The 18,614-nt window shown below is 31.8% G+C and overlaps 2 protein-coding genes across 4 annotated transcripts; both read right to left on the reverse strand.

Annotated features, from left to right (window-relative positions):
• Positions 1–2,387: 2,387 nt before the first annotated feature.
• LOC110656164 (MDIS1-interacting receptor like kinase 2) lies at positions 2,388–5,891 on the reverse strand. The gene is made up of 2 exons (XM_021812790.2): positions 3,269–5,891; positions 2,388–2,908 (listed from the first exon to the last, which is right to left on the reverse strand). Exons 1-2 carry the CDS (start codon positions 5,721–5,723, stop codon positions 2,481–2,483), a joined length of 2,883 nt encoding a protein of 960 aa, XP_021668482.2. The 5' UTR covers positions 5,724–5,891; the 3' UTR covers positions 2,388–2,480.
• Positions 5,892–13,515: 7,624 nt separating this feature from the next.
• LOC110656173 (serine/arginine-rich splicing factor SC35) lies at positions 13,516–17,634 on the reverse strand. Of its 3 annotated transcripts, XR_009142485.1 has the most exons (11): positions 17,456–17,634; positions 17,284–17,362; positions 16,433–16,512; positions 16,283–16,349; positions 15,990–16,061; positions 15,288–15,494; positions 14,899–15,085; positions 14,682–14,812; positions 14,262–14,394; positions 13,998–14,161; positions 13,516–13,897 (listed from the first exon to the last, which is right to left on the reverse strand). XR_009142485.1 is itself a non-coding variant. In XM_021812797.2 (8 exons), exons 1-8 carry the CDS (start codon positions 17,529–17,531, stop codon positions 14,807–14,809), a joined length of 774 nt encoding a protein of 257 aa, XP_021668489.2. In that variant the 5' UTR covers positions 17,532–17,634; the 3' UTR covers positions 14,471–14,806. The 3 variants fall into 3 exon arrangements, 1 of the variants encoding a protein (XP_021668489.2); XR_009142484.1 differs by lacking the exon at positions 14,262–14,394 and having other exon boundaries at positions 13,998–14,212; XM_021812797.2 differs by lacking the exons at positions 13,516–13,897; positions 13,998–14,161; positions 14,262–14,394 and having other exon boundaries at positions 14,471–14,812.
• Positions 17,635–18,614: the final 980 nt, after the last annotated feature.

Genomic DNA, 18,614 nt, shown 5'->3' on the forward strand with positions numbered 1-18,614 from the left:
AAAATTTTATACTATCACACCGTAATTAAGGAGCACAAGTGGTGCGATTAAGGAATTGACCGAGGAATTTGACTATAACTAAGGGAGTGATTAGGGGATTTGCCCCCAAAAAAAAAAAAAAATTCTTTGGCTCAATGATGAGCTCAGCCATAGTTCTACAAAAGGGGCTATGTTTGATGTAAAATTTGACAAGATTGAGTCTTTGGAAGTAGTTCTTGCATTGAAGGAGGAAAATGAGTTTGCTACAGGAACAAATTAAAGTGTTGTGAAGAGAAGTTGACGCGAAAGAAGAAAAAGATCATCGAGTTGAAGGAAGAAAAGATAATGCTCCTGTAAAGAATCCAGAAATTACAAGACGAGGAAGATATAAGAGATGTATTTACTAGAAAATTTAGGTTTATTTGTATGGCTGCATTGTGCTTATTTATCATTGTTATGATTAGTTTTGTGAAGCGAAATGACAAGAAGTTTGTGTATCTGAACCAGTTTGTTTAACAAAAAATTATGTGTTTCCAGCAATGTCATTCTTCTGTTTGAATTTGATTTGCCTGTGATTGACTTATCAATTAGCAATTTGGTGAAAATCCTTGTGTAATATGAACAAATTTGTGAATGAGGCATAATGAAAAAAATGCTAGAAATGTAGAGCAATAATTTAGTTAAAAAGCAAAATTAGAATCATGGAAATAATACCCAAACAATGGTGGAAACCATATTCATTGTCAGAAATAGATGAGTTTAAACACCACAACCATTAACTGAGAAACAAAACCATGTCCAACATAACCCAATTCTAATGCTTCAAAAATCTAAAAGTATTTCCTAACATTCAAAAGCCACCCTAACATATGTAAACAATTTGATGTGGTCAATGATTGTGGTGGACTACCAAAAAAGTTCTCTACTGCTCATGGGTTCACAGTTTTCTTGCCATTGGTTGATCTCTTAACTGGTAACTTGCTCCGGATGCTTGAACCTCCTTGGTCAATGGTTGAACTACTTTATGATGCATTTGGTGATGTAGGTGCTTGAGACCCAACTGGTTGTGAAGATTGGCCTTCAGTTATGGCTGTAAGTAACTTGCTCTGGATCCTAGAACCTCCTTGGTCAATGGTTGAACTACTTGTGATGCATTTGGTGATGTAGGTGCTTGAAACCCAACTGGCTGTGAAGATTGGCCTTTAGTTATAGCTGCAACTCCTTAACCTGCTACTACATTTCCTTGAGTTGATACTGCATGTCCTCCACCTGCTGCTGCTGCTCCATGTCCTCCAACTGTTGCTGCAACTGATGCTAATCCATGTACAATATTTACTGAAAATTCACCTGGCATCTATTGAGTAAAAATAATACAAACTTAAATTAATTCAAAACAGCCTAAGTTGTTAAATATCAAGCCGACCTCAAACTAAAAAGTAGAGTGATCACACTTAGAATCATACATCTTAGGTCTAACCTTCTTCTTCCTAATAGCATCAAGGTCATATTCATCACTGCTACATGGTGTTTCAAAACCCTCATCTTCAAATTCATCATATTCACTTTGATAACCATGCTCCCTATTCTTAGGCTCCAAATCTACACTAGTCCATCCATCCATCCAGTCCCATTTTAGCTTTTTTAAAAATTCTTTTATTTTCATAGCATTAACAAATTCCTTGTCATCCGTTTCATACTCAGAAGCTATAAATCTTCAACGTTGCTAGCTTCAATATATGATGCATCATGGACAGGTAACTCAGTCGCAATTTCATAGTGGATTTCATCAGCTGCAGCTTCATTAATTGGATCCTTAACAATCTGTTTCATCAAGTATTGGATCCTAAGTTACTCTTTCCTGTTCAACACTTCCAGCCTCCACACCACTACTTTTCTTAACTCTACTTTCATACTAATACCCTTCCATGATGTAGCAGTGATCATGCTTTATGGACGATAAGATCTGGACCTCTAAGCTCTATGAAGTTGAAGTCTGCACATCCTTATTTTTTTTGTGTGAGTTCACTAGCTCTCCTCTCTGGGTTCCTTTAGCTATAGTAATGGGTAAGTTAATAGGTTAGGCTTGGTATTCAGTAAATTTAGTGGGTTAGGTTTATTAAGCATGGTTAAGTGATGAGGTGAACTAAATTTATTATTAAAAAATGTGACGTGACATTTTCACGTGACAAAAGTCAAAATTCTCAAATTAGCTTTTAGGGTTTGGATATAATTTCTTCTATTTTAAAAGTTATGGAGAAATATCCAAATTTTAAGATTTTAAAATTATAATTAATTAAGAATTTTATCATCAAAAAAATTTTGTATAATATAATTTTGAAAATAAAAGATATATAAAAATGAATATTAAATTATATCATTAAAATAAAATAATAAATAAGATTAAGTAAAAAAAAAATAAAATAAAATAATGAATAATCCGAAAACAACCAATTATATAGTATTATTGAGTCAAAACTCATTTATTACACATATGTGAACAATTAGTCTTCCACAACTTGGATGTCAAGATCCAAAACTTGTTTCAATGCAAGTGTGTGCAATCCCTGAGGGAGAGGAAGCCTTCTTGTGCATAACTCTTGAGAAACCTGCTGCATTGTTGGCCTAAATTTTGGATTGGCATTAATGCACGAGAATGCTAGTTTGATGATGGTGACAATTTCATCAGCCAACTCAGGATCAGGAGTCTGCAGGCGCTGGTCCAATACATCTTTCAACTTCATGTTAGTAAGAGCATTCAATCCTGACAAAGACAATGCTATTGATGAAGATGATGATGATGAAGTTGATGAAAATGATGGAGGTGAGCATATTAGTTCACCAGGATAATGCCCCATGATTATTTCAAGTGTCACCACTCCGAAACTATAGACATCACACTTCTCAGTTACCTTCATTGTGTATGCAAGCTCTGCAAATAAACACACAGAAACATGAAAACAAATTCATGGAAGAAAATTTAAAAAAGAACAAATTATAATTGCTTATAACTCCCCAAACCTAATCTGTATAAATTTTTTAAGAACTCTCACAATCTATTGAAATATGCAAAATATACAATATTTATATTAGTTTATACCATATCGGTTGGTATCGCCATTTCAAATCTCACAAAATATTTTGTTCTGTCATAACAAATATCATAAGCATTTGACAAAATACCATAAATTATCATTTTTTACATTAAATTTTTAATGATGTTAAAATTAATACCGTTCTTCATATATAGTATTAAAAATCCACTTTCTCAGTGAAAGGAGAAGGCCATTACCTGGTGCAATGTATCCATATGTGCCTGCTAGACCTGTCCAGTTGGATGAATCGTTCTTCATGAGTCTTGCAGTGCCAAAATCTGAAACCCGAGCTTCATAATTCCCATCCACCAGTATGTTATTGCTTGATATGTCCCGATGAACTATAGGTGGGGTGCAGTCATGATGCATGTAAAAGAGAGCATTCACAATCCCTTTAACAACATTAATTCTTCTAGTCCAATCCAACTCTTTTGCCTGTTCATCTTTGCCCAGGATTTTAGCTAAGCTTCCCCTCTCCAAGTACTCATAAACCAGAAATGATTGTCGTGCCTGCAAGCAAAAACCATGAAGCTTCACAATGTTTCTGTGTCGAATTTTACTCAATGCCTGAATCTCACTCTCGAAAGTCTTTTGATCTTCCAGCTTGGAATAATGAATTTGGTGAAGCTTCTTTACTGCTACAACCTGACCTGTTGACAGCTTTGCTTTATAGACACTTCCATGTCCTCCAACTCCAATGCAGTACTTGGAATTGAAACCTTCAGTTGCTACTTTAATATCTGCATAGACTAACTTTCCATCATAGCTCCAGACTTTAAACAAATTCTGATGCTGTGAATCGACAAGCTTGTTGCTTATTTTGTTCCTTCTTTTTGTCTTCAGGATACAGAACACACCAATAAAAATAACCCAGATGAATGATGCTGCAGAAAGAGGAACAAGAATTAGAACTAGTGAATTGGACCCTCCTTTCCCATTGTTAAAAGGAGGAGGACAAATCTTCAAGCCTGTGTAGTTGCCGCACAAGCCTTTGTTATGGGTAAATGCTTCTGATGGTGCTTCTCGAAAGGCTTTGTTATCTGGAATTGGACCCTCCAACCCATTGTAGGATAGATCAACCAGTCTCAGACTCTGCATTTGGTCGAATGTGGAAGGAATGGAACCAGTGAAGTTATTGTGAGAAAGATTCAAAATTTCCAGTTTGACCAAGTTCCCAAGTTGCCATGGAATTTCACCAGAAAGTGAGTTTCTACTAAGATCTAGCTCAACTTGCAGGGACACCAAATTTCCAAGTTCAACAGGAATTCCTTCACTAAAATCATTGTTGCTTAACTTCAGGTACAACATTTTCGAGCAATCGCCAAGTTGTTTGGGTATCATGCCACTTAGATTGTTTGCTGCTAGATCAATATAGGCAAGATCGGGCAACATTCCAAGCTCTGGAGGAATACTGCCATGAAGATTGTTATTGCTCAATGTCAGATTGAACAATGACTTCAACTTCCCCAACTCATTTGGAATAATTCCTTCAAGATTATTTGAAGAAAGGTCTATAAAATGCAGAAGTGATGCATCTGCAAGCTCTGATGGTATCACCCCAGTGACATAGTTGTTGGAGATTTTTAGGCTTGTTAGAAGTCGGCACTTTCCCCAATTTGGTGATACCTCCCCAACAAAATTGTTGTAGCTCAAATCTACATAATCAAGCTTCGGATATACACCAAAATCTTCAGATATATTACCAGTAAGATTATTCCTGTCCAGTCGAAGTCTAGTTAAGGTTGTGCAGTTTTTCAAGCCTTTAGGAACAGTACCTGTAAATAGGTTATTACTAGCACAGAAGTCTTCTAGTATACCACCATGACAAATGTTCTCTGGCAACAAGCCAGAAATGCTATTGTTTGACAAGAATATTAAAGTCAAATTGGTAAGTTTATTGATCTCTTGAGGCAATGGACCTGAAAGCTGATTCCCATAGAGTGACAAAACCTTTAGGCTTGTCAGATCACCTATGGAGGAGGGGATTGAGCTAGTAAAGTTGTTTAAATTAAGGCGAAGCTCAATAAGAGATCTCAACTTTCCAAGTTGTGGTGGAATTGATCCTGACAGGTAATTGTTGGCAAGTTTCAGTACAGAAAGATTGGTCAAATTCCCAATACCAGCAGGAACAGACCCTGAAAGAAGGTTGTTAGAGAAGCTCAAGACATTGAGTTCTATCATGTTTCCTATTTCCTTGGGAATGTATCCGTGGAATTGATTGTAACCCAGATTGAGAATGGTGAGTTTGGATAGGTTACTGATTTCAGGAGGGATTTTTCCAGTGAGTGCATTGTAATGGAGATCAAGAGAAGATAGATTAGACAAGGCTGAGAAGTCAAACTCATCAAGCGTACCTTCTAATTCGACATAAGTCAGATTTATCCGGGCAATACTTCCAGCATCATTGCAGCTGATACCAAGCCAAGAGCACGGACTTATAGCAGAGCTGCTGGTATTTCTAGGATCAAAATTCCAAGAAGAGAGGACAGATTGAGATTGGTCACTGAGGCTTCTTTTCCATTTGAGTAATGCTTCCATTTCAAATTCTTGTGCACTTGAAACAGAAGCAGAACAAGAAAGAATCAACATCATCATCATCATCATCAGAAGAAGAATAAGAAATGAGAAAACCTTGAACAACATGGTCCTCATACAGAAAAATCAAAGCAAGAACAAGAATTAATATTATCCTGGAAAGTGGGATTGACCTAGATTAAAATTTACATATGAAATGCAAGATTTGATGAGTATAGTTTGGTTGCTTCAATATGAGTTGAAAGTGTAAAATATTTGGCATTTGTTTCTTCCAAGACAATTGCTATTCAGTCAAGTCTTTTTCATATAGTGACAGCGAAGAATTGTGGGTGGTGGAATAATAGAAAATTGAAGAGTCGAGCTTCCTTGTTTTATTTCAAACATGCCTAACCAATTAAACACGGCAACTAGACCTTTCAAATCATATTTGAATATATACTGAGTATTGACTTGCATCAGAACACAAATATAATATTGATTTAGGTGATCAAATCCTGAGGAGGGACAAACAACCCACAGTAATTTAAAGAAAATATGCAGTTTCAATGCATCGAATATTAACTGAAGGATTATAAAGTTGACAAGTATTTATTCATAAATATGTGATTTAATTTTTAATTATTTTTTTATATTTGTATAATTATAGATAAACATGTAATTTCATTTTTAGTTTTTTAAACATAATTGCAATAAGAGGTGTAAATCTTTTTCCAATAAAATATCTAAATTTGAAAGTTCTCCGATTAAAATTGTTAAAAAAAAAAAAACTCAGAAAATAAAGTGTTATATGTTAACTTATTATTCCTGCTGTTTAGCCAAGTACATGTTTTAGCTCTGTCATATTATGTTTTGTCAACTCAATAGGAACCTTCAAATTATCTTTTCTTGCATATGACAAATACAAAAAAGTTTGAACTAGGGGTGAGCATTCGGTTCAAATCGAATCGAACCGAATCAAACCGAATTAAATTATAAAAATTGAACCGTAAATTTTAGAAATCGAACCAAATCGAAATGGGTGAAAAACTGAATCGAACCGAACGCTCTATTTCGGTTCGGTTCTATTTAAATCGATCGGTTTGATTTTTTTATTGATTTTTTAATTTAGACTTGATTTTCAAGTTATTTGGTCTAATTTTAACTTTGGTTTGAACCTAATAACCATTAATCAATGAAATTAAACAATTAATATATATATATATATATATATATAATTAAATATAATTCATAAATTTTTCATAAAAATAAATCAATTCAAAAATCGATTCGGTTCGATTTAGTTTGATTTGACTATATAAATTACTATTCTGTTCGGTTCGGTTTAACCGATTTTTTTCTCTTCAAAACGAACCGAACCAAACCGAAATAACCAAAATTTTATAATGTAAAACCGAACCAAACCGATTGAATTTTAAAACTGAACCGATTGAACCAAATTGACTCGATTCGGCTCGATTTTTCGGTTTAAACCAAATTCTGCTCAGCCCTAGTTTGAACCACTAATTTCATTGAAGGAACAGACTGGACTATTAGACTCTAACAGCAAAAATCAATGTCCACAAACTGCACATCTATCAAAAAAAACAAAATAAAAATAAACACTTCATATAAAATGGAAACAAACATTAACCCTAACAACAACTAACAAAACATCTCTCAATGAAGAATAATTGGATCTTTTGATGAACTTCACCAAAAATCAGATCATTGTGAAGAGAAAACTAATTATTTATTAAAAAAAATTGAATGAAAAAATGACATGAAGAAGTGAGGGTTTAATAAGCCATATGGCGCCTTCAAAGAGATCAAGATGATAACTGCTTCAGGGAATTTTAACTAACTACAGCATGGTGGGCACATAATCATACATAATTAAGAAATATGTAATGGCAATGGAAGCATTGAAGCATCAATTTTTGCTGATAGAGCCATTGTTAAAAAATATATATATTATTAAATATGTTAGGTAAATGATATTAAAAATTAATTTAAAATTAAATTTAATATATTTTAATTGTAAAATTTAAAAACAATTAAATATTTTTCAATATATTTAAATTATTTCTTAATATAAATTTTAATTTTTAAATCACAATTCTAAATGGAACCTTAATAAATTTATACTCATTGTCTACATTAATGTATTTTAAGTAGAAAAAAAAATGACATAATTTGTTGAATTGTTAATAAAAAATAATTTAATTAATTTTCTCTACTTAAATGAGAAATTTTTCAAAATTTTAAATATATGTTTAATAAAACTCATAATTTTTGAAGTAAGATTTATGAACATTTTTAAAAATTTCTAAAAATCTCCATTTGCAAACTCACTAAATTAATGGATTGAGAAGATTTCTTTTTCTAATTTTAAATACTTTTATAAAACTTTCTTCTTTCAAATAATAAAAAAATATAAAAATTTAAAAATTATAAAAAAAATTATTTTAAAAAAAAATTGCTTGCTTTACCTCCATCCAAACAAAATATTAAAAAGGTCTAGTGGTGTATCTCAAGTCAAGTCAAAATACAGATTGTCTCTTGCCTTTAATATAAGTAAAAATAAAATACAATTGTTTTTTCAAATTCTCAATCTTTTTTGTGATTTTGCCTTGCTTGGAGCTTGGAATTGGTAACAAATTTCTCCAAAAGATCTCTTCAAACCAAGCAAAAGGCTTCTCTTTTATTATTATTATTATTTTTGTTCCATTTAATAGGTGACCTCCAAGACTTTTGGTGTTAGCTTGCATCTTTATATGTAAATGATATTGTATTTTATAAGATTCTTAAGAGTTATATAGGATGTAATAATTATTAAAAGATTTAATTTTATAAATTTATTCAATTAATTCAAAAAAATTGTGAAAACTAGATTTTAAATTTTAATTAAAATTAATTATACTAAAAAAATTGTTGAATTTAGAAGTAAAATTTTTTGTTTCTATTTGCCAAAATTCAAAATTTTAGAGGCAAATCATGACTTTTTTTCTTATCTTTTAAATTTTAGACTTTGTTTGTTTAACAGAAAATATTTTTAGCATATTTTAGAGCACTCAGAAAAATATATCATTGAAAAAAAATTCTGATAAAAAGGAAATTAAATTATATTTTTTAAAAAAGTGACTTTTTCTTTTTAAAAAGTTTTTTTAATTTTTAAATTTTAATAATCTTATTAAATGTGAAAACATCTATACATATACGAAATAAATATATATATCCAATTTAATATTGCAACTGAACAATGCAAACTATTTTCATAGAAAATATTTTTTTCCATACACAAATTATTTTCCACCAAGCAATTTGAGCACTAGTAAGGAACCTTAAAAATTTATAATTAAAAAAAAAAAGTGAACTAAAATATTATAAAGCTAAGAGTAAATTATTAATTCCCATGAGTTTTGCCATAGTATAATTTACAATTTATTATTTTTAAAATTAGTAATTTTAATCCTTATCGTTGTTAACAATTCAACACTATAATATTTAATGATAAAACTGCTATAAAGAATCAAAGATCCCATTTGAAATGTCATAGATATACCCTATTTAATTTTTTATTCAATGAAATTACAACATTACCCATACTTTCAATATTATTGTAAAAAACAATGTATGAATTTTTTACCATTTAAATAAAAAAATAAAAAAAATAAATTTAATCTTCATTTATTTCATAAAAAATAATTTATATATATATATAAATATTTTTATGAAAATTATTTTATAAGAAAATATTTTTCATGAAAATATTTTTCATTATTTAGTTGTAATGTTAAATTAATAATATGTATTTATATTATACATGTATAAATATTTATCACATTTTAATAAGTCAAAGTCCATAAAATGACTTAATTTTTTATTTTATCAGGAAAATATGATTGATTCATTTCCATAAATATCCAAATGCTAGAAAATATAAAAAATATTTTTCGAGAAAATATTTTCTTCTAAACAAATAAATCCTAATGTATAAATAACCACAAGTTTTTCAATATGTTTTAGTTTTGATTATATTATAGCTCATAAAATATTTAATTTAATTTAATTTTTGAATTATAATATTACATAATACTTTAATTCTGTAAAATTTTACACTTACAATTGTATAGTGCATATCATTAAAACAAAAATCTCAAGGGCTTTTTAGTAATCTACAATAAACTTAAGTCTAAAGCATAGATTTGTATGAAAGCAATATCCTAAGTTGTAGACTTTTTAAAAACTTAATTGGATTTGTTTGAAATCTCATCCTCTATCATCTTATTGTCTACTCTTCCACTTCCCATAAAATTAAGGGATGTTGACATTTTTCCATATAATTTCCTATAAAATTCTCATTGATTATCCCTATACTCTCATTGTTTATTCCAGCTGTTGATAATAATATAAAGGGAAACTCAATACACAAATCATCTTATATTTATGAACTTTGAAAAGACTTGATGGACATAACGTTTAGGAATGACAACGAGTCAAATTTTTATAGATATTCGATCCGATCGAATCCTAATAATACGGATTTGTATATTATATAATTAGATTCGAAACGAGTTCAAATTTGAAAAATAATATCCGTGATGGGTTCGAATCAGGTTCAGATTTTACATATTAGGTATTCGTTATCCGAACCCATTTACATAAATACTTAATTAAATATAAAATATATATTTTTATAATAATATTTATAAATTTTTATATATTTTACTTTATATAAAATAGAATTTAAATATTTTATGAAATTATTAAATTTTTAAAATATAAATTATTAATTAAAATAATTTTTTATACAAAATATTAATTAAAATATATAAAATTAAACAGGTTCAAATTTTTTTCGAGTAATAATAATTAGATTTGAGACAAATTCGGATAGTGAGAAAAAAATTTAAATAGGTTTGAGATAAATTCGAGTTTTAATAATATTAATTAGATTCAACTGCGAGTATACCATACCTTTTACCATCTCTAATAACGTTATCATTACCTCTACATATGCAGCTCTAGTCTATTCCTTACAAATGCAAAAAAATAAAAAAAAAATACTTTTAAAATAGTATCATTTTTATTTTTTTCAAATATCACTCAAAATTATATTTGACATAACATAATTAAATATGTAATATAATTATGAGTATATTATATATTTAATTACTTTATTGAATAAAGAAATTTTAATATAATGAAATAACTATTTCGTAATATAATCAACTATATTTTAACTAATGCAATGATTATATTATTATTTATAAAAATAAATATAATAATAATAATTTATTTTAATTTATTTCACATATTGTTATCACTGTTGTCACCCTTCAATCACCGCGCTACTACCATTACCATTCAACTATCACCACCTCCACAATTACCACTACCACCACCACCATCATCATATCACGATCACCGTTATCTAATTATTACTGTCACCATTTAACTACCACTACCACTACTTGCACTATTTAGCCACTACTACTACCCAACCACCACCACCTGCATCATTTATCAACCACCACAACTCATTACTATAGCTATTACCACTTATTATTAACACAATAAATAAATTAAATATTAAAATAAAAATTATTATAATAATATATTAATTATTTTTTATTTTATAATCAAACACATAAATGTAATACATTACATTATATCATTCATTTTATTATATAATTAATTATATTAATTGATTATATTCTGTTCCATTACGTCATACTAAGGACAGCCTAAAAGGCTTTAAAATCTAATAATTCATACGTATATTTATATCTTCCTAAAAATTAGCCACTAAGGTGGAAGAGCTTAAATTTATTAAATTTCTATTAAAATTTTATATATTTTAATAATATTAAAGCAGCCTTTAAAACTATAAAATTTCGCATTCAAATTTCACTCAAATCTAAATAGAAAAGAAAAACAAAATCTCATACTTTCACTATAAGGTTTCAAATCCTCTAGATTACCCCATTAATATAATAATATTGAATAATGATGAAATCCACCCTATAACCCACCAATTATAGTTATCAATTCAGCCATTGGAGGCAACATCTGCAATTCTCATCCTCCAATAGTGAAATATAATGAAAAATTAAAATAAAAAGTACTTTATTTTTGCTACTTTGACCAAAGAAAAGGGTAATTTACTAAAATACGCCTAAACTTTGGTCAAATGCACAACTCAGCCCATGTTTCAATTTATCACAATATCATCCCTAATGTTTGAAACCATTTAACAATTTCATCCTTCTCTGTGAAGTTACCAAATTTACTACTAAATAAGGTCTTAGCGAAGAAAAATAAAGCCCTAAAATAAAAATCTAATACCAAAAATACCTTTAAACCAAACCCGCCCTCACACTCCCACTCATTGGTCATACAAGCCACAACCCCTCTGCCACTGCCTTGATCCAGCCCCCCTCCCATCACGATACCCACCTCCTCACCACCATAATAACTAAACCTGCAGCAGAAATGACAGGGAACCAAACCATGCAACAGAAAACAAGGACATCCTCTAGTCCATTCCATAAAGAGGGTGGGTAACCCAGTGCATGAAGCATCTCACACTTATGGGCTTTAGAGAGAATTGATGTACAGAGTCTTACCCCTTGTTTCCAGAGAGGCTGTTTCCATATCCTTCGTCCATTCCATCCAAAGGCAAATATCAAAACAAAAAAAGATTTCCATTGGGGCTGAGTTGCAATTCTACACAATAGATCATTCCTCAACCAGCCCCATTCACGCAATAACAGCATATCAATTTAAAAGATGGGAAAACAAGACATGCCCAAAGAACAGTCGAGTCAAAAACATATTGGTTTACTAAAAATAATTAGAAACCCACTCAAACAAACTTCAGCATCAGAACTCAAATGACAAATACTAACTACTAGTCAATCCTTATCCAATTGCTATTTTCCTAATATTACTCCTTCCGCCTAGTGTTATGGAGACACAGATAAGGCATTTATCATCAAGCATAGTTATTAAAGACTCAAGACTCACCAAGGCGCCAAAGGCTCTGGAGCCAAAGCACAAGGTGTGCTCCTGAGCAAGGCAAGCAAAGCAAAAAATAAAAAAATTAATATATATATATATATATATATATATATGCACTGTAAATTTAATTTATATAATGTTTTTATATGTAATTAACATCTATTTCATTATTCATTTTTATTTTATTACAAATTACATGAGTGAAAATTATCATTAAAATGCATTACATTAATTTATTTTTAACCAAATATAATATTAAATTGATCATTTTAATTTTCTATTGTATTATAATTTTATTTTTTACTATATATTTAATTTAATAATATCTACTAAATGTAACTTAAAATTATTTAAATTGAATTCTATAAATTTATTATGAATAATTACGTATTCAATATAAAACTAATTTATATTTAATATTTAATTTCCGAAAAATACAATTAAAAATACATTAAAAAAATCCTAATAACCACGAGCCCTTTTAAAGTGATATCCACCCATTTAAAAGATAAGCCCAATTAAAAGCCATCAGCCCACCCATTCCCATCTAACCTACTATTACCAAGTTGTAACAAAGACACCCCAACACCACTGTGTTGGGAGAAGAGAAACCAGGTACGTCTCCTCTTCTTTTCCTTCATTGCTCTTTGCTGCAAAAGAGCTAATCTTACTGGAGCACACCTTGGTGCGCCTGGCAGGCACCTGGGTGCACCTATGCAACATCGCCTGCCTGGAGGGTTTCTAAGCGCAGACCCCTCAACCTCAAGTGCCAAGGCACACCTTTAACAACTATGCATCAAGGAACTCAGCTTATAAAATAAAGCATAATATAGGCAGACCATAGTGGTTTGGGAGGCATTTGTCACATATTGCTAACAACACCACAAAAAGGTAGCAACATCAAGTATCACATCAGCAAAGAACAATCATTTGATCATAGGCATTATAAACAATTTCAGTAACTTATGAAGCAAAATTTCAAGGACAACTCATGGCAGTAAAAAAGGAAACATAATTGTCTGCACATGACATTAGGCGAGCTTACAAGTCAAAGCAGATCCTTAGGAATTGACCCCAAGCCAGCAACACAGCTAGGCAGCCATCATCAATATCAACAACTGCTAGTATAATTAACAACCCGATCCCATTAGGAAGGGCAGCAACAGCCCGCTACAAGTGGTAATTCATTAGTACTTGCATAAGTTATGAACGAAGCCATGAATATCATACAACAGAACGGGCATCAGCTACCACTTCACAGCTACAGTCACGGACTCATATGCTACTCGCTACATTAAGCAACATAAGTCAAACTTCACATGCTGGGATTAAACATGGTAAAAAGTCTAATCAATGCCCTAAACAAATAACCAAACATAAACATGTTACCATGTCCAACTCAGAGCAGCATATTATGTTTGATTTTAGTATCAGCAGAGAACTACTGAGTAACAGGACCACTTCATGTTCAGCATCAGCTATAGGTAAAACACGTTCATCTTGTGTCCAACTTTTAAACCACCACAGCAACTACAAACCCAAATCAGGACCAACTTTCCAAAGCAAAACAAATGCCAGAGGAAAATCAGGTCAACATCAGACACCTGAATGACAAAAGTGTTTCAAAAACCAATGACTGACTTCATTCCTTACCAATCATCAGATAATTTTGAGTAATCACAATCATAATCATCCATCTACATTTAACAAACAGCATCAACAGCCACAATAGCCACAAAATCAACATTCTGGACATCAGCCCCCATAGCAATCTTTCCGGAAACAGCTATAAAACCCAACAAATGTTTATAGTGAATCAAGGCTTCTATGAAATCAACCACATGCAAGCAATGATCAAAGAGTTTGAAAACAGGACCCCCAAAGATTAAAAATGAAAGATAAGACAGGAAAAAAGAAAGAACATAATTATGTAGCTTACAACTCAAATTATTTTATGAATAATAGAACAGAAACCTACAAACTACAAGTTCCGTACATACTAAACAGACCAAGTTAAGTATGCATAAAGTTCAACATAGAAATATTTAAGCACCAAAACGAATCCAACCCTACCAAAACTAGCTCATAAAAATTCTGACCAGAACAGATTTGAAAATCATTAGTCCTCAACATCTGTAACATGACCATAAGAAATGCACTAGTCATGTGCCATAAAATTTTCCATGCAAACTGCAAGTTCATTCCTACAAAAAAATTTTTTAAGAAGTACGTCAGATAAGTAATCAACCTACGGTTGCAATAAAAGATAACAGGAGCTAAAACAACTCACATCAACATCTGAATTTCGTGGGGATGGGCTACGAGAAGCAGCAGGTCGACCTCTAGGTGAGGCACTCCGTGGAGTTGGAGACCGTCCATCACGGCTATGTCTATCAGGGCTTTCACCTTTAGAAGGAGAATTCTTGTGGGGAGAAGAACTCCTTCGAGGACTTGGGCTACGTCTAACAGGGGATGCACTGATATATATATATATATATATATATATATATAGAGAGAGAGAGAGAGAGAGAGAGAGAGAGAGAGAGAGAGAGAGAGAGAGAGAGAGAGAACATCAGACAATTATTATAATGATCAAAAAAATCAAATAATAATAATGCAAGGGTAAAAAGGTCAACTCTTTAAATCCACAACGATGCAATAATTATCAGAGTTGTAAACCTATCCACTGATCGACTGCTACTCCTCCGCTCATCATCATAATGCCCTCTGCCCCGGCCTCTAGAGTGATCAGGACTGACACTGCGACTCCTGCTCCGTCGACGATAGTCTCTGTCCCTAGCACGATACTTTTCACGCTCATATCTGTCCCGACTCCTGCTGCGACTTCTCCTCCTATAGCCTTTATCTCTGTAGTCATCTCGGTACCTGAAATTTTGAAATATCCAGCAACAAGAAACAATATGGTAATTTAGTGACACATTAGCCTATAGATATAAGCTTAAAAGATCCCAAACAAAGGTGTCACCGAGGCAAACCCTCTCAAGCCTCAAATTTTAGCACCATCACATCAACTTATATCTACTTGGACACAAATCGAGAGAAGGATCACATACGTTAGCTCACAATAAAGGAACATAAAGAATGACCCAAACTCATGATGAGCAATAGAACAATTAAGATAGTGCTTCAGAACAATTTAAATTAGTGATCTTGCCGTCAAGTGATATTCTTGTTAGCTTCAAGCAGCAAGACATGTTTCGAACTTGAATGAATAATAAAAGATAACAAAGCATGCAGTCCATGCGACCAAGGTTAGAAACACCATTAATCCACAAACAGGGGAAAGAGGGGAAGAACCGCAATTTCTGAGATTCACGTAATATTGTTCATCAAGCCATCTTGGAACAGAAGAATGTATACCTTCTTCGAGGACTGCGACTCTGAGACCTGTATCTTGACCTTGGAACAGATTCAACAATCCTTCCTTTATGACTGATATAAAAATAACAATGATTGATTCAGCAAATCAAGACCGAAAACAATCATCATTACTTATATGATTTAAATGAGCAACATTAAGGAATTATACTCATAGTGCTCCACAACAAGTGAAATTTGTCTTATAGTGAAACATGCAAATGCATTTGTAACAGAAAATTAGTGTTTAATAAGAGAACAAATTATTAACCACTAACTTTGAAGTTGGAACTTACACCCTCTCAGCATTGGGCCCATATTTCGCGAACTGAACTGTAATCTCCCGCCCATCAACAACTCTTCCTGAAAAGAGAAATATTGGGGGAATCAAAAGGCATACATTTAGACATATACCAGAAAAAGGGAAAAAAGAAGAAAAGGTATACCATCTAGCCTATCCACTGCCTTCTGTGCCTCATCTGCATACTTATAGCGCACAAATGCAAATCCACGAGAGTCACCAGTCCTAACCAATAAAAACCATAGACAAAACGTTATGATAAGAAGGTTAACATTCTTCATACTCTCTGTTTTCTAGAGAGTAACCTTCATCGCACAAATCCCAGTATCCAACAGTGGGATAAGTTTGCCTGTGAAATCATGAAAAACAGTACCACACGTGCCCACATGCCAAAAGGCGCAAAACCCAAACCACAAAAACAAACAGCCCATGCTCAAATCTCTATTAAACCATTCAAAACTGAAAACAGAGCATCATAATAACCCACAACTCACACACAACTGATTGAAACACTACTTGTACCACTTGATAGCATTGAAGGAAATACTAAGTGCCAGCTGCCAAATTACAAAACTTCATAGTTCACATTGTCTTTAAATTTGCTTCAAGAATATGGGCATAGCATGCCATTTGCCCCTTCCAAGCTTTGCAACAACAACAGGAGGCACACCACTAGTTATGCATGGAAATCGAAGCAACAAATACATAGACAAGATGCAGATTTGATGCATTCCCATGAAAATTTTCACAAAGTGAGTTAACCCAACTACTCTTATGCGTTTACTATCTCCAAAAGTTAAAACAAGACCGAACCTCGTACGAAGAAGAGATTCCACATTCCATCGTTCAATAAAACAATAATTTCAATTATTTTCTTCAAGGAATAAATATAATCAGAATTGAGATTACATAATTTCAGCAAGAGATCAATAAGAAAATGACAAGCAAAATTGTAATGATAAAAATCAATAAAGAAAAGGAAACGTTGAGAAGCACCTTCGATCTCTGGGGATAAAGATGTCGACGACCTTCCCGTACTTGTCAAAAAGAGGAAACAGATCATCAGCAGTAGTACCTAATCAACCACAGAACCAAAATCCATATTCAAAAGCAGCCAAAAAGAATATCAACAGCAGAGAGAGAGAGAGAGAGAGAGCTGGGTTCTTACGGAAGGTGATGTTGAGGACAAGCAGGGAGTACGTGTCAACAATATCAGGAGGGCCAGACCTACCGAAGTGAGACATTTTTGGTTTCTGGTTACAGGGACAGATCGAATTCGATAGAAGAAAGAGAGAGAATTTTGGGTTTGTAAGCTTTTTTTTTTTTCTTAACAAATTTCTTGAACACTCATCTTGATATATTCACTATAAGCGTACATAATTGCCCTTATATTCTCCTTTTATTACCTTTTCTACCATTTTCTCTTTGCAAACGTGAACACAACGGAATTAAAAATTTTCTCTCGATTTTCAAAAGGAAATAAAAATAATAATGTAAATTTTAAAAAATTATAAAAATAATTATTATATTTAATAAAAATAAGAATAAAATTAAAAAAATAATTAATACCTATTAATTTTCTCAAAATGATAAATAATTTTAGGTAAAATAATTTTTAAAAAGCAATAGATAAAAGTAGATAAATGAAGTAATTCTTATCAATTATTAATTTTGATGATAATAGAAGTGGATATTAATAAGTACTAATCCAATACTCAAACCTGATTATGTATAAAATAAAGTTGTTTATCAACTAAGTTAATCCTTAGTATTTTTTTCTTTTACAAAGTTCTCCAACTAATTTACGATTACCGAGTGATGCTGTGTGGATAAATAATAAATGTGAATCAAACAAAGCATTTCTCTTTGGAATTGATATGAACCGTTAAGCACCACATGTTGCTTAGATTGAATCGCAAGGAATAAGCCATTTAGAGCATTGAAGAAGCTACAAGATTGGTGGGCACTCTTGTTGAACATTACCATTGACGATAGAAATATTTGCTACAAATGGCCAATCTTGTTGAACATTATCATCGATGGTAGAAACATTTTCTTGGAATTATTGCAATTCATTGCTATTTTCATCATCACCTTTCTTCATCTACAATGTCATTTATGATACTCACTATAAACCGTGCCTTGTCGCAATCATGGTTAGCAGTAAATTGCTCATCACACAAAAGCATAAGCCCTTGCACCTTCTATCATTCAATTCTGATAAAGTCCTTTGTAACTAATAGATGAACATCCATGGCGAAGGTTATCAATTGGGCAGGAATTTTATGTAATCAAGTGGGTATAAATTTTGAGGTACAATGAGAGAA

The sequence above is a fragment of the Hevea brasiliensis genome, chromosome 13 (genome assembly GCF_030052815.1).
Source record: "Hevea brasiliensis isolate MT/VB/25A 57/8 chromosome 13, ASM3005281v1, whole genome shotgun sequence".
Classification (NCBI taxonomy): domain Eukaryota; kingdom Viridiplantae; phylum Streptophyta; class Magnoliopsida; order Malpighiales; family Euphorbiaceae; genus Hevea; species Hevea brasiliensis.